The sequence below is a fragment of the Pectinophora gossypiella genome, chromosome 23 (assembly GCF_024362695.1).
Source record: "Pectinophora gossypiella chromosome 23, ilPecGoss1.1, whole genome shotgun sequence".
Classification (NCBI taxonomy): Eukaryota; Metazoa; Arthropoda; class Insecta; order Lepidoptera; family Gelechiidae; genus Pectinophora; species Pectinophora gossypiella.
This window is the reverse complement of record NC_065426.1, coordinates 9,153,558-9,168,239: the sequence shown is the minus strand read 5'-3', so window position 1 is coordinate 9,168,239 and position 14,682 is coordinate 9,153,558. Positions and strand designations below refer to the sequence as shown.

Below are 14,682 nucleotides of genomic sequence, written 5' to 3'. Positions count from 1 at the left end.
GGATTGAAGCTCGGGACAATTTTGTCTTCCCAGACGCTAATATATTCGTGTACGAAACAAATCGCGGGTCGTGTGAAATAATTTCCGTCCTACTCAGTCGTGTTCATTTATCTTTCACTTCACACATTATATTTCCGTCACTTGTTTTTCTGTTCCATTCCACTCCCGCGTCATACATAAGGGTACTGTCATAGAATAAGGAAAAATACTACGTATTTATAGAAAGGCAACTCTTCGCCCCCCACCAGCGTCTGAGCTAGGTTTACCTCGAAATACGTCACGTCCAATCTCAAAATTCGAACGTTATCTTCTTCTTCTTCTATCGTGTGGGTTGTGAGGTGGATTACCAACCCCATCAACCCTGGTGTCAGGGTTACTATTGAGCCGCCAAAGACCCCTGACATGGCTCACGTAACGATTACTCACTTACATCAGTAAGTAGTAACCGGGACCAACAGCTTAACGTGCCTTCCGAAGCACGGATCATCTTACTTTCGGACAATTAGGTGATCAGCCTGTAATGTCCTAACCAAACTAGGGATCACAAAGTGATGTGATATGTCTCCACCGGGATTTGAACCCGGGACCTCCGGATCGTGAGCCCAACGCTCAAACCACTGGACCACGGAAGCCGTTAACATAGAAAGTAAACTGATAAAAAATAAAAACAACGGTCCACGCGCTGTCTTCACGATTCAAGTCTAAACTATGTTCGAGGGGGTTGAGGTAACCCCAGCTGGTGGGGAGCTGAGAGTTGCCGTTCTATCCGTAGTATTATTCCTTATTCTATGCCTAAAGGCAACTCCAGTTTTTAATTTCTCTGACAGTTTGCTTTACCGGTTTTACACATCGAAGCGTCCTCGGTTCAAGTGGACGCGCACCTTTATGGTCGTCTAAGCAGATAGAAACAAATAAAACAAACAAAAACGAAACATCATGAAACAAATCAAATCAAATCAAATCATGATGTTTCATGATTTATGAAACAAATAAAAGAGAAGGTGCAGGTCGTGTCGTATTGGGAGGTGAAGGTTTTGGCGGGAAGAAGAGAGGAATAGCGATTACTCCACCGATAAGAGCGCAGCTCTTAAATAGAGAGAGAAGCAGATAGGTTTGTCACTTCATTCCTTCCGACGAACGTAAGTCGTCAAGTGGAAATTGACTCGTGAATTTTATATGACCTTTGATGGCAGGATTGGACAGGTCGGGTGTTTAGGCAGGCTATTTTATTCCCTGACGGCCCCTATGGTCTAGTTTTCGGGCAGCCGGAGGTTCCGGTTTCGACTCCATGTTTCGTTAGGATTATTCGAAAGTAAGATCCGTGGTTCGGAGGGCAGTCACGGGTCTATAGCAGCTCAATAGCATGAGGTGGGTAACTGACCTCATCAACATTTCAGGGTTGCTACTGAGCCGTCAAAGCTGACATGATTCGCTAATAACTACATTAAGTAAATAGTAGTGAGTACCGACTGCTTAATGTAAAATCGTAATCGCCAGTCGTGTAATCGTATATATATGTACTTAACGTGGCATATATATCCCCTAGTATGGCTTTGTAATAGACTACTCTGAGCGCCATCCCACTTGCGTCAGACAGAGTACTGCGGGGCGGAAGGAAGGAGGGAAACCACTGCCCTATTTTTCCCTAAAAAGTAGCATGGAAACTGCTGCACCGACAAGAGCGTGGCTCTTAAGTTGATGATGATGATATATATCCCCTATAATATATACGCCTGTATCCCCGAAGGGGTAGGCAGAGGTGCATAGTATACATGATCTTTGAGGGATGACTCAGACCATGATTATGAGTTGATATCATGTGGAATTTTCCGACGCAAAAGTATAGAATTGAAAATAATTAAAAAAAAAACAAACGTGAATTTTGCGACGGAAAATTCCATTTGATATCAACTCAGAATCATGGTCTGAATCATCCCACTCAGTATTCGTTACGACGTCACTAACACTAGTATACACCCACACCATATCCACTCCTCGCCAATTATCGGTTATACATTTTTTTTAATATTTTTTTTTCAGATGATAAAAAAAGGAAGGGATCAGAGTTTCCTTAACCTGTTGGTGTTGTCAAGATATTTAATAGATCCTTTCATCTCCGAGTAGAATCCTTTCCGGTAATACAACACTGATTATCTAATCCTCTTCAGAGAAAAACAGAAATTTAACTCCTGTTGCGAGTTTTGTCGAAAATTCTGATTGAAATTTTGCCAGTGAGGCTTTCGTGAACTCTGTAAAGTAGACTAATATTAATTAGTATAATTTTAAAGGATTACGTAACAGGCGTCATGCCGGAACAAACTTAACTTGGGTCAAATTGATAAATTTATTCTTGTTCAAACTCAAAAATATCTTAAAGTAGGTAACATAGTTACACTTTGAATCGACATATTTTAGATAACGAACGTTTTATCTGACTAAAACTACTGCAGCGTCTCACAACCTGTATAGCCGGGGAAAAGAAACTGCAAGAAAAACCTCGACACCCCTTTTTGAAGTCTGTACAAAAACTATGAATTTATGTTTATGAACAGCTATTGTTTATCTTCACGAGAATGTTGTAAAAACTGACAGAGGGATTGAGTTTCTCAGGAGGGATTGTTATGCATGATGGCCCATTATAGTGCGCGATGGACTATGCTAATCACCTATCACCGGTTCATAATACACATCTTAAGACTACGTAATATTTATGTCAATGTTTTTTTTTTTGTTATTATTTATGCAAACTGTTGTGGACTGTATGTTCAGGATCTTGGATAAATAAAAGGCTCGATCAAATTTCCAGATCGTAAAACGAACGAACGTGTTTATTGCGTATCATCGACCACCTTAAGAACCATTTTCAATACCTCAACTAGTGGGGTATTACGTGCTGATCGTATGGGAGTAGGACAGCCTACTCTTATAGTACCGCCGTCTCGTTCTAGCGGCGGCGTCCGCTACACAAACATTATACAAAAATATCTAACAAAATCAGAAAGGTCGCTGATTTTTGCACTCTACATTTGTCCTGGCCATCCCATTAGGGATAAGATAAGATAATAATATATTATATTGCATTTCTGATGTTCTTACGGAGGTCCTAAAAGGGGAAAAGTACAAACGCGAACCCGGGCTTTATAACATAGTCAACGCAAGTACGTTTACTTAACTTAAAAATTAATATGTAGTACATAATGGTGCTAATTCCTGTAAATACCATCTAATTTTATTTTAAGTTATATCTGTCATTTTCTTATCCGCCGAAAAAGAAAGAGACGGGTAATCGACAAGTATAAAATTTATGGAACACACGTCAATTTTAAGCACAAATCTAAACCAACCGTCTAAAAATTTTACATCCGTCAATAACCCGACACAATTAAGTAGACAGCACGTCAAACGGATTGCATACCAGCGACGTACCTTTTGATTCGCCCGGGTTATTCATTCATTTACTCATTCTTCCTAAAATTAAGAGCTGTGAATCATCCGTCCCTTTTCTTTTCGACGGATATGAAAATGACGGATATAAGTTAAAATAAAATTAGGCGGTGTCTGCAGGAATCGGGGCCAATGTTAATAGAAAACTGAGATAAAAAATAATAGTGCTTAAATTGGGTCGTGTACTCACTAGTTTCAAGATAAATTATAAAATTCTGATTACTAAATAAAGTCAGATCTAAAACATACGAAAAAAAATTTCTTTTTTTCTAGTAAACATTTACTTATTTATGAATTGTAATCAAGAAAAACGTAATAAGAAATCCGACATTTAACACGTTTTTCTGTGACAGTGTGCTTTTTCATACAAATTCCACAGTAAATTCGTGTTTTGACATTTGAAGAGAACGAACGGTATTTCGATTAAAGTATTTTTTTTTGTATTTTATGCTAGTAGGTAGTTGTTTGTTTTTTGTAATTATTTGTTTTATACTAGATGTTGCACCGTCCCGCACTAAATTATGATAAATGTTTCTTTTTTACCACTGGAAGAAATTGCTGCTTAGCAATAAGGCCGCCAGAATGTACTGTATCTTTCGTGTTGGTTTTGTGTAAAACTTGTTTTGTATGTTGTGTGCAATAAAGTATATTTGTATTTGTTTGTATTTTACCGAAATTTACGGCGTTAGTTTATTAATGTATTGTTAGGGATGAGGTCAAAACTAGATGGCGCTGCTGTAGTATCGCCGACCCCAAGTGACAGCTAGTTGGCCAACCGATCATCGAATGTGGCCAACCCTAGGCCGCATGGAAGCGGGAGCCGAGCGCAGCACTCACTTTGACTCGACACGTGCTACGGAGTGGTTGTGTGAAATTCTTAGCGCGGAATATTGTAGTTCGGTGACGTCATAATTTCAATAATTTGTAAGTAAATGGTTAATTTTCATTAAAATATTTTCTTATTTGTGCCCAAGCATTTATTTATTTGAATTAATGTAGTTGTTTTGTTAAAAGTATGTATGTTTATACATGTATGTGTTTGTGTGTATGGTACAAATGACTACATCCAGATCCCGGCTAATGGCCGTTTCTTGTGCAATAAATTCCGCCGCTCGCTCCCAGCTTCGACATTACCGATATTTATGTGACAAATCTTCTCTTATGTTTGTTGTTTGGGTAAAATAGAGGGCACGCGTACGTATTTTGTGAGTACGGTTTTACAAAATAATCCCTTCTGGTGAAGATCATCACCAGGTAAACATCCCTGATGAACATCACAAGAAGAATATTATAAGATAAAAACATCAGAAAAGCATCACCAGAAGATCATCATTATAAAAACATCACCAGAAGATCGTCGCCAGAATCACATCACCAGATGAACATCACCAGAAGATCATCATCAGAAGACCATCACCAGAAAAACATCCCTGATGAACATCACTTGAACATTATCAACAGAACACCATCAACAAAAAAACATCACCTGATGAACATCATCAGAAAATCATCACTAGAAGATCTTTACCAGAAGACCATTACCAGGAAAACATCATCAGACGATTATCACCAGAAGAACATCATCAAGGAATAGAAAAATCTTAACTTAGCTGTAGACCCATCTCATCTAATAGATCAATTTACAAACAATATAATAAGCTCACGACTATATCCCAATTGGGGTAGTCAGAGGTACATCCATCGCACGATAAACCTACAACCCACACCTCACCGCGTTTTCTGTTAGACCAAATATATATTATCTGTATCGCCGTCTATAATGGTCGAGCCAACTGGGGCGTTAAAAACGCCACATCCAAGCAATTCATCCAAAAAAGTAATATTGCTATTTGACATTCGATTGCATTGCGCATTTACTTTTTTAAGCGCAAATGTCAAATTGCAATGTCCCAAAAGTTAATAGCCAATGCCAACAAATGTCAAATAGCACTATAGGTTTTTTAGATGGGATGAGTTGCTTCGATGTGGTCTTTTTAATATCCCTCATTCAGCGCTTATCGCTATCGACCCACTAGGGTCGATTACATACATACATAAGTACATACATAAACAGCCTATATACGTCCCAATGCTGGGCACAGGCCTCCCCTCAATCTACCGGAGGGGGTATGGAGCATACTCCACCACGCTGCTCCACTGCGGGTTGGTGGAGGTGTTTTTACGGCTAATAGCCGGTACCAACGTCTTAACGTGCCCTCCGAAGCACGGAATCATCTTACTTTTTCGGACAATCAGGTGGGGGTCGATTAATTCTTTCAAATATTTTTCCTCACAGACGACGCCCTGAGCCGAGGTTCGCGCCCAACTGGGCACCCTCAGGCCTGTTGTCTTAAACGTTGTACCGGGTGAGAGCCTTCAGCGCTCCCCATTTGTCCGGCCAAGTAGTTAATGCCATCTGCGGCAAATCTACAATAAGTCACGAAAAAAAAAAAGAACTTTCTGTTAGACCCAATATATCTGTATCGCCGTCTATAATGGTCGAGCCACCTGGGGCGTTAAAAAGGCCACATTGAAGCAATTCATCCAAAAAAGCAATATTGCTATTTGACATTCGTTTGCACGGCGCACAATTTACTTTTATAAGCGCAAATGTCAAATTGCAATGTCGCATATAAAAATAAATAGGGCAATGAAAACAAATGTCAAATAACATTTACTTTTATATGCGCAAATGTCAAATTGCCATGTCGCATATAAAAGTAAATGCTATTTGACATTTGACATAGGTTTTTTAGATGGATTGCTTCGATGTACTCTTTTTAACACTTCAGAACACACCTAACATGCCGATGTAAAAGTGACCCCTTCTACACATGTAAGGACCCCGTATCTGGGCCCCTTACAGCAGATTACATGCCAATCTAGGTTAACGACCGCAGTGACAGTGGATCGGCTTAATAGGTATGTCGGCCGGAAGGCTGCGTGCCTACTTGAATATCTGCTATCTGGCATTTGCCGGTTTGTTGGAAGTATCATGAATAATGTTACTGTAAAAACTCGAACTGCAGTAAATCCTAAGATCTACCAATTCCTAATGGTAAATGTCCCAAAAAGTTTACGATTCGAACTTTAAGGTGATGCGTTTAGTCAGCTAGGCAACGCTACGTCAGCAGATGGCGTTACTTCTGCAGTTTTCGTATTTTTTTCCATTTATTCGTTCAGTGTTGAGTTCTGACTCGGTGAAATGTTAGTCTCACATACATTATCTTTAAGTTAAGCCACAATTTTATATTACGGCATTGTCAGTGGCCAATTATTGGTCAGCAAAAATTTAGCTTCGATCGCCATCGACTCGCAAAGAAGAAGAATTTTATATTCCTCTATCCGTTTTTCTGTAGCAGTGCATCAACTTTTGTATGGAAAACGAATCACCTTAACCACCATTCCGTTGGTAAATCTTCGGATTTACATTAATGACACGGTAAATATTGAAAAACAAAACGTCATAACGTGCTCAGCGCATCCACTTGTACTTTTGTGGATAGCAGCTTTTGGTACTTATTACTATCATAATGATACCTTTATAATACTATGTACCTGTTTTGTCTAATAATTAATTATAGTAAATAATTAAGAATTACTCATTGTTTTATTCCTAAAACCAACATCTATCAGCTGACACTGGTAAAACCTAGCATAATATACTGAATTCGAATGGCAAAAGTTCGAAAAAATCGTCGTATTTTCAGAAATACTTACATTTACCAACTCATGTCGGTAAATCCTAAGACTTATACTTGCTTAAAATCTTAAAATTTACCGTAGTTCGAGCTTTTACAGTAACAATGATAAAACGTAAATATTAGTAACATACCCAGTTATAATCAGGTAATATTACCACAAAAGTCACTCTTACTACGAATACCAAATATTATTACTGCGAATTATAACAAGTACTTAATATTAATAAAATCCAATACAGAAACTATTTTTTCAGTTTACGCTTCTAACAACGACTCAATCTGTTTTCACTTGTTTTTTCTTCGAAGTCCCAGACGGGATACCGGTCCGCCAAATAGTTTATTTTTTAAAAAGTGAAGTGACGTTCCTTTTTTGAAATTGCCAACATTATCTTGGTTCATCGGATACTAGCTTTCTGCCCGCAAGTTCGTCTACGTGGATCTTCTTAACTGGATAAGCACATGGTAGTTTTCAAAAAAGTGGCACTGCTGAATTAATTTTGCACTTTTTAAGAAAAGTTGAGACTAGTTTGTCAAGTGTCAAGTATAAGTATTGTAACATAAAGGTGAGTACTGACTGATGTTACGAGGCATAATGTAATGTGTTACACAGCGAGCGTTCGTGCTGTCAGTACAGGAAAATAAGGCGCTCGTAGCGAGCATCAACACTGATTTTAAGCACATGACGTAACATTCTCATGCTCGCTGCTAATGGTACAATACGCCTCGTAACACCGGTCAGCACCCACCTTAATAATGACGTAGCATATTTTTTCTTACTATATTTGAAATGCGCTGTCAAACGGTGAATATAAAAAAGTGATCAATGCTGGGCCCATTTTGGTCACCGTTCTTTAAACTTTCACTAATTTGAACCCTTTTTCTCAGGATGGCCGACTGCGCAGCGGCGATATGCTCCTACGCATCGGCGCAGTGTCGGTGGTGGGGATGTGCGCGAGACAAGCCGCTGCCGTGCTGCGCCAGTGCGGCGCATGCGTGCGTCTACTGGTGGCAAGACCCTCCCCCGCCCCTGCGTCCGGGTATTCTCGACAACCTTCACTCCAGGTATGTTGTTGATCTTTGACTCACTTTAGTACTGCTAGCGTCATTTTGGTGCTGTTGAAGTCGCGTTGGTGTTGTTGAAGTCGCGTTGGTGCTGTTGAAGTCGCGTTGGTGCTGTTGTAGTCACTATGGTTCTTCAGGGGCAGATTTTTGCGGCTGAGGGTTACGTTGGTGTTGCTATGGTTGGGTCATTTAAGTAGTCGGTATTTTTGTTAAAATTAAACTAGCTAATTATTATACCTAATGAACATGAAGTTAATTAGGAATACAGTTGTAACTTGGTGCAGTATTAGTAGTGGCGCATGTGCGCGAGACAAGTCATTGTTGTGCTGTGTTTGTGTGAAGAAAAACATACTTACTGCGGAAAACCCACATTCAAAGGTAGGAAGGTCACACAGGCAGTCGCTTCTGTCAAATCATCAGATTAGGTAAGCTGACCATGTGAGAAACGGGATAATGCTAGAGAGATGGTGGAGTGATATTTGTGATATTATAATACCATTATAGTCACACATTTATATCACTTAACGCTATCAACAAATGATCGATGGACACGGCGTGTGGTCTTCTCCTGCTGAGTAACGAATTGGTCGTTGTTCGGTGTCTATATGCTTTTTTATCTCTGTCACAATACCACACCCCGGACACTTCATACAAACAACCTTGGGTAAATCTAGCTCAGACGCTGGTGAGGAGCGAAGAGTTGCCGTTCTACACTATGACATACCTACACAATGGTAATCTTTCAAAATTATCAAACGAAAATACCTTAATAATGGCCCCGATTCCTGCAGACACCTCCTAATTTTACTTTAAGTTATACCTGTCATGTTTTTACCCGCCGAAAATGAAAGGGACGGATGATTGACAGCTCATAATTTTAGGAAGAATGAGTAAATGAATGAATAACCCGGGCGAAAAGGTATCTCGCTGGTATGCAAACCGTTTGACGTGTGCTGTCAACTTAATTCTGTCGGGTTATTGGCCAATGTAAAAAAATTTAGACGGTTGTTTTAGATTTGTGCTTAAAATTGACGTGTGTTCCATAAATTTTATGCTTGTCGATTACCCGTCCTTTTCCTTTTCGGCGGATAAGAAAATGACAGATATAACTTAAAAGAAAAAATAGATGGTATTTGCAGGAATTAGCACCAATATCTGTTATTAAATACGATATAGTTAGATATAAGTAGGTAAGTTTGCAACATAACAAACATACATAAACTCACGCCTACTTCCCACCGAGGTAAGCAGAGACTATGGAATTCCGTTTTCCTCCTCCACATTCATCAATCGTTTCATACATGCACGATTCAGAGTGGTCGTACTGAACCTTTTCTAAGTACATCTCCAATTTGGTCAATTCGTATATAGGCTGTTTGTAACATAACATAAACAGCCTATATACGTCCCACTGCTAGGCACAGGCCTACCCTCAATCAACCGGAGGGGGTATGGAGCATACTCCACCACGCTGCTCCACTGTGGGGTGGTGGAGGTGTTTTTACTTTTAATAGCCGGAACCAACGGCTTAACGTGCCCGAAGCACGGAATCATCTTACTTTTTCGGACATTCAGGTGATTCAAGCCTGCAAAGTCCTTACCAAACAAAGGACAGTCTCACAAAGCGATTTCGAAGTCTGCACAAATTCAAATTCAAAAATATCTTTATTCAGTAGGTAACATAGTTACACTTTGAATCGTCAGTTTTTACATAACGAACGTCTCATCCGCCTAAAACTACTGCACATGATACGTTAATTACATTTTGTATGTAGTTTGAATTACGTGTACTGAGTAAATTCTTCAAAGTGCCTACTTTTGTACTTACTTACCTACTTTCTGTGAGGTATTTTATTATTAAAGATAAAGCGATATTAAGGGGGGTATTAATAAACTAATCTCAGCTGAGACTGCCCTCAAGATCATGCTCAAGTCTCTGTTTATATATAAGAACTGTCATAATTGATTATGATCTTGAGGGCAGTCTCAAAGCTGAGATTAGTTTATTAATACCACCCTAACTGCTCCTTAAGATTTTTTTTTACCGGTCATATAGGGTGGTTTATGAAGCCCTTATTAACCGAATGTGGTGAAGGAAAAAGAAGAGTTATGTGTTATTATTGTTTTAGTTAAAAGTTTAGGAAAAAGAGAACATTTAATGGAAAATGCTGACTCTGACGGGACTTGAACCCGCAAGCTTTTGTGAAGCCGGGACGAGCGTATCAACCATTACACCACCGGACCTCCATGCGAAAATTCAATTAAATTATGGTCATTAAGATTATAAATTCAGTACCCCGATACCGACCCCGTCGGCGTGGTCGACGATTTCCCTCAATCAGCGTTTATCGCTATCGACCCGCTAGGGTCGATTAATTCTTTCAAATATTTTTCCTCTCAGACGACGCCCTGAGCCGAGGTTCGAGCCCAACTGGGCACCCTCAGGCATGTTGTCTTAAATGTTGTACCGGGTGAGAGCCTCCAGCGCTCCCCATTTGTCCGGCCAAGTAGCCATCTGCGGCAAATCTACAATAAATAACGTCAAAAAAAGATTATAAAATATTGTCCGAGTCAGAATTATTTCGATTTAATTTCCTCTTTGTGAGCACAACTGAATGCTATAAAAACAAAAATCCATTTAAGGGATATTTAAAAAACAAAGAATCTACCACTGAAATTACGTAGACATAGAGGCACTTTCAAAAATTCATCTATATCTGACGTTCTTATTGTATATAAAAGATGTTTTAGAGTAAAGCTTTTCGTGAATACCCTTACAGATAAAATTCGGGCCGCAAATCTATAACTGGGTATAACTTAAGTGGACCCGCAGTCCTTTAAGGGGTGTCTTGTTGTCAAAGTATCAGAGAAAGTTATTTTCGGGGGTGTCAAATGTTATTTTCTGGCGGGAAATATAGGTTAAGTGGCCGTGATTTGTAGAGCTCGCGTAGTCTCCGCAAAATTGTGTCGTGTCGAGATTTTGGTGATATTTAATTATTTTCTTTTTTTAAGGTAAAGATAACGACCTCTGTCGCCCAATGGTCGAGCGTTGGGCTCCGGAGGTCCCAAGTTCTAATCCCGGTGTAGACATTCCACAAAATTACTTTGTAATCCCTAGTTTGGTTAGGACATTAAATGCTTCTTCTTCTTCTATCGTGTGGGTTGTGAGGGGGATTGCCCATAGATATTACATGCTGATCACCTGATTGTTCGAAAGTAAGATGATCCGTGTTTCGGAAGGCACGTTACGCCGTCAGACCAACGTGATAGTTAGTGAGCCATTGCCGCCCATAATGAATGTGATGGTAGTATAATCTCTTTATTTCTGAAAATAGAACTATTAAGGAAACTATCATTGCGCGATACAGGGTGATCCCTAGTACAGGGCTCGCTGTTAACAGTTTAAATTGTACTTTGTTTGATTAATAAAGAATTTTATTATTATTATTATGTATGTTATTACCTGAGGAGCTCGGTGGCGCAGCGGTAAACGCGCTCGGTCTGCGGTTGTTGAAGTTAAGCAACTTTCGCAAAAACCAATCATAGGATGGGTGACCACAAAAAAAGTTTTCATCTCGAGCTCTTCCGTGCTTCGGAAGGCACGTTAAGCCGTTGGTCCCGGCTGCATTAGCAATCGTTAATAACCATCAATCCGCACTGGACCCGCGTGATGGTTTAAGGCCCGATCTCCCTATCCATCTATAGGGAATGCCCGTGCCCCAGCTGTGGGGAAGTTAATGGGCTGATGATGATGTCATTACCATATCTCGGGCCTATGGAGTCCCGGAGTTTTGGAGGGCGTGCGTAGGGCCGAAGCCAACACGTAGAGGCCTCTTCTTCTTCTTCTATCAACACATATTATATATATATATATATATATATATATATTCTTAACAGAGTTTCTCAATAATATAAAATTTGGATGACCGACAATATAGCGATGTAATTTGTATATTGTTATGATTTTATTGTGATGTAATATTGAAATATTGTAAAGTAATCTATATAATGTGTACCTACTCATCGAAATATTTGTTGACGTGTAATGTTTATTATGAATAAAGAATTGAATTGAATATCGTGTGGGTTGTGAGGTGATTTACCAACCTCATCAACCCTTGTGTCAGGATTATTATTGAGCCGCCGAAGGTCCCTGACATGGCTCATGTAACGACTACTTACTTACATCAGTAAGTAGTAACCGGGACCAACGGCTTAACGCGCCTTCCGAGGCACCTTAAGGCAATTTATTCTTAATGTGAGGTGTCATTATTATTATTAGCTTCAACAGTGCAACATCTATTCACTATTAAAACTCAGCCTTCAAATTGTACCGTTTTTCTTCCCCAACATTTTAGGGTTTACACCTGAGAGCGTGACCAGTGACCTATATGGCTTGTTGCGTTAATTGGACGCTGAAAGTTCAAAGCGCTGAATGAACGCGATACGGCTGGTTTACACAGTGCGAGCTGCTGCCTGGCCAGTAGACAGACACTGTTCTTCTTCTGTCTAATGACAGAGTAGCGAAGCGCATCTTCTACTCGGAATTGCAAGAGGGCAAGCGGAAACACGGCGGCCAACTCTTGCGGTATGAAAGGATGTGACGTGGCCCCATCGCATACTGTGAACTCCAAGGTGTATGGCTTTGAACAGAAACGTCGGCAAGAGCTCGATTCAAAACGCGACGAGCTGAAGGCCCGACCACCTGCGGCCATAACTTACAACTATATCGGAGGTGTGCTGACGTGCAGTGAATGTGGCCGTATTTTCACTGCTATGATCGGTTACGACAGCCATATTGGAGACTTGTCGCAATGGCCGAATACGGCTGGAAGGATATATATATACTTATCATCATCAGCCCATTACGTCCCCACTGCTGGGGCACGGGCCTTCCCTATGGACGGATAGGGAGATCGGGCCTTAAACCATCACGCGGGCCCAGTGCGGATTGACGGTTATTAACGACTGCTAATGCAGCCGGGACCAACGGCTTAACCTGCCTTTCGAAGCACGGAGGAGTTAGAGATGAAAACTTTTTTTTTGTGGTCACCCATCCTACGACCGGCCTTTGCGAAAGTTGCTTAACTTCAACAATCGCAGACCGAACGCGTTTATCGCTGCGCCACCGAGCTCCTCATATATATACTTACTTAAGCATAATAAATGTTAGAATAACTCAACGGTAGTAGAAAATTGTTCATAGCTGATCGCTGAATCGCCTCACTGCAGGCGCACCCTAAGCTGAGCTTTCAGAGGCTTTAATTGAGCCCGGTTTCTGTGGGGACTTACACTTATAACATTTTCGTATTTCATTAAAACTTTAGATTTAAACTCCTTGAGACCTTTTGATTTAGATACATACATACATAACATCACTCCTATTGCCCGTTTGGGGTAATCATAGACAACGGAATAGGCTAGTTCCCAACTAGTTAAATCAGGTACTTTTTACTATAAACGTCAAAGCACGAATTTACCATGGACTTTGTATGAAAAAGTACACTGTGTAGACATAGAAAAACGTGATAATATGTCGGACTTATTATTACGTTTTTCTTGATTAAAATTCATAAATAAGTTATCATCATCATCATTGACAGCCGTACGACGCCCACTGTTGGGCATTAGCCTCTCCCAAGGATCTCCACGACGATCGGTCCTGCGCTGCTCGAATCCAGCATCTTCCCGCGACCTTCACCAGATCGTCGGTCTACCTTGTAGCGGGCCTACCCACTGAGCGTCGTCCGACATGTGGTCGCCATTCTAGAACCTTTCCGCCCCAGCGGCCATCGGTTCTCCTCGCTATGTGTCCTGCCCACTGCCACTTCAACTTCAAATAAGTTATAGGTAGCTTAAATAGAAAAAAAGAAAAAGTTCACTTCTAGATCTGTCTTTATTCAATAATCAGAATTTCATAATTTATCTTGAACCTAGCACGACCCAATCGTTCTAATCTAAACGTCTCGAAGTGTCAGGCTTAAAGCAAATGGAATTCCATAGTCTCTGCTTACCCCGGTGGGAAACAGGCATGAGTTTATGTATGTATGTCCTAATATAATCTAGCCCACAAGGTATGACAGGTCCACTTTTTTACAGAAGCGACTGCCTGTCTGATCTTCCAACCCGCGAAGGGAAAACCAGCCCAATACTGGTTAGGTCACATACCTTCGAAAATAACGGGAATGTGGGTTTCCTCACGATGTTTTCTTTCACCGCTGAGCACGTGATAATAATTCTAAACATAACATTCAAAATCAATACACTATACTGCTGAAATAATATGTTGAGTTAACAAGAAAATTTAGTCAATTCAGCGTCCATTAAAGCTGTCACGGTAATTAGGTTTCCGGCGGCAGTGACGTCATACATCCGCCTCGCCGGAACCGGATGTGGAGTGGCATGGATGTTAAGTTTGAGAATGGAAAACTTCCAACCAATATGCCGAGGTAATAACAAATATGGCGTTGGC

General features: G+C 40.4%; 1 protein-coding gene and 1 long non-coding RNA gene across 4 annotated transcripts in view; one reads left to right on the top strand and one right to left on the bottom strand.

The window, feature by feature from the left end:
• The window catches only part of LOC126377499 (uncharacterized), a 228,018-nt gene that overhangs the window by 8,775 nt on the left and 204,561 nt on the right, over positions 1-14,682 (top strand). For all 3 annotated transcript variants that reach the window (XM_050025234.1, XM_050025235.1, XM_050025236.1), the window contains exon 3: positions 8,034-8,210. In XM_050025234.1, the coding sequence (XP_049881191.1) occupies positions 8,034-8,210 (177 nt within the window). The remainder of the gene's footprint in view (positions 1-8,033; positions 8,211-14,682) is intronic.
• The window catches only part of LOC126377645 (uncharacterized), a 350,458-nt gene that overhangs the window by 225,719 nt on the left and 110,057 nt on the right, over positions 1-14,682 (bottom strand). The window lies entirely within an intron of this gene.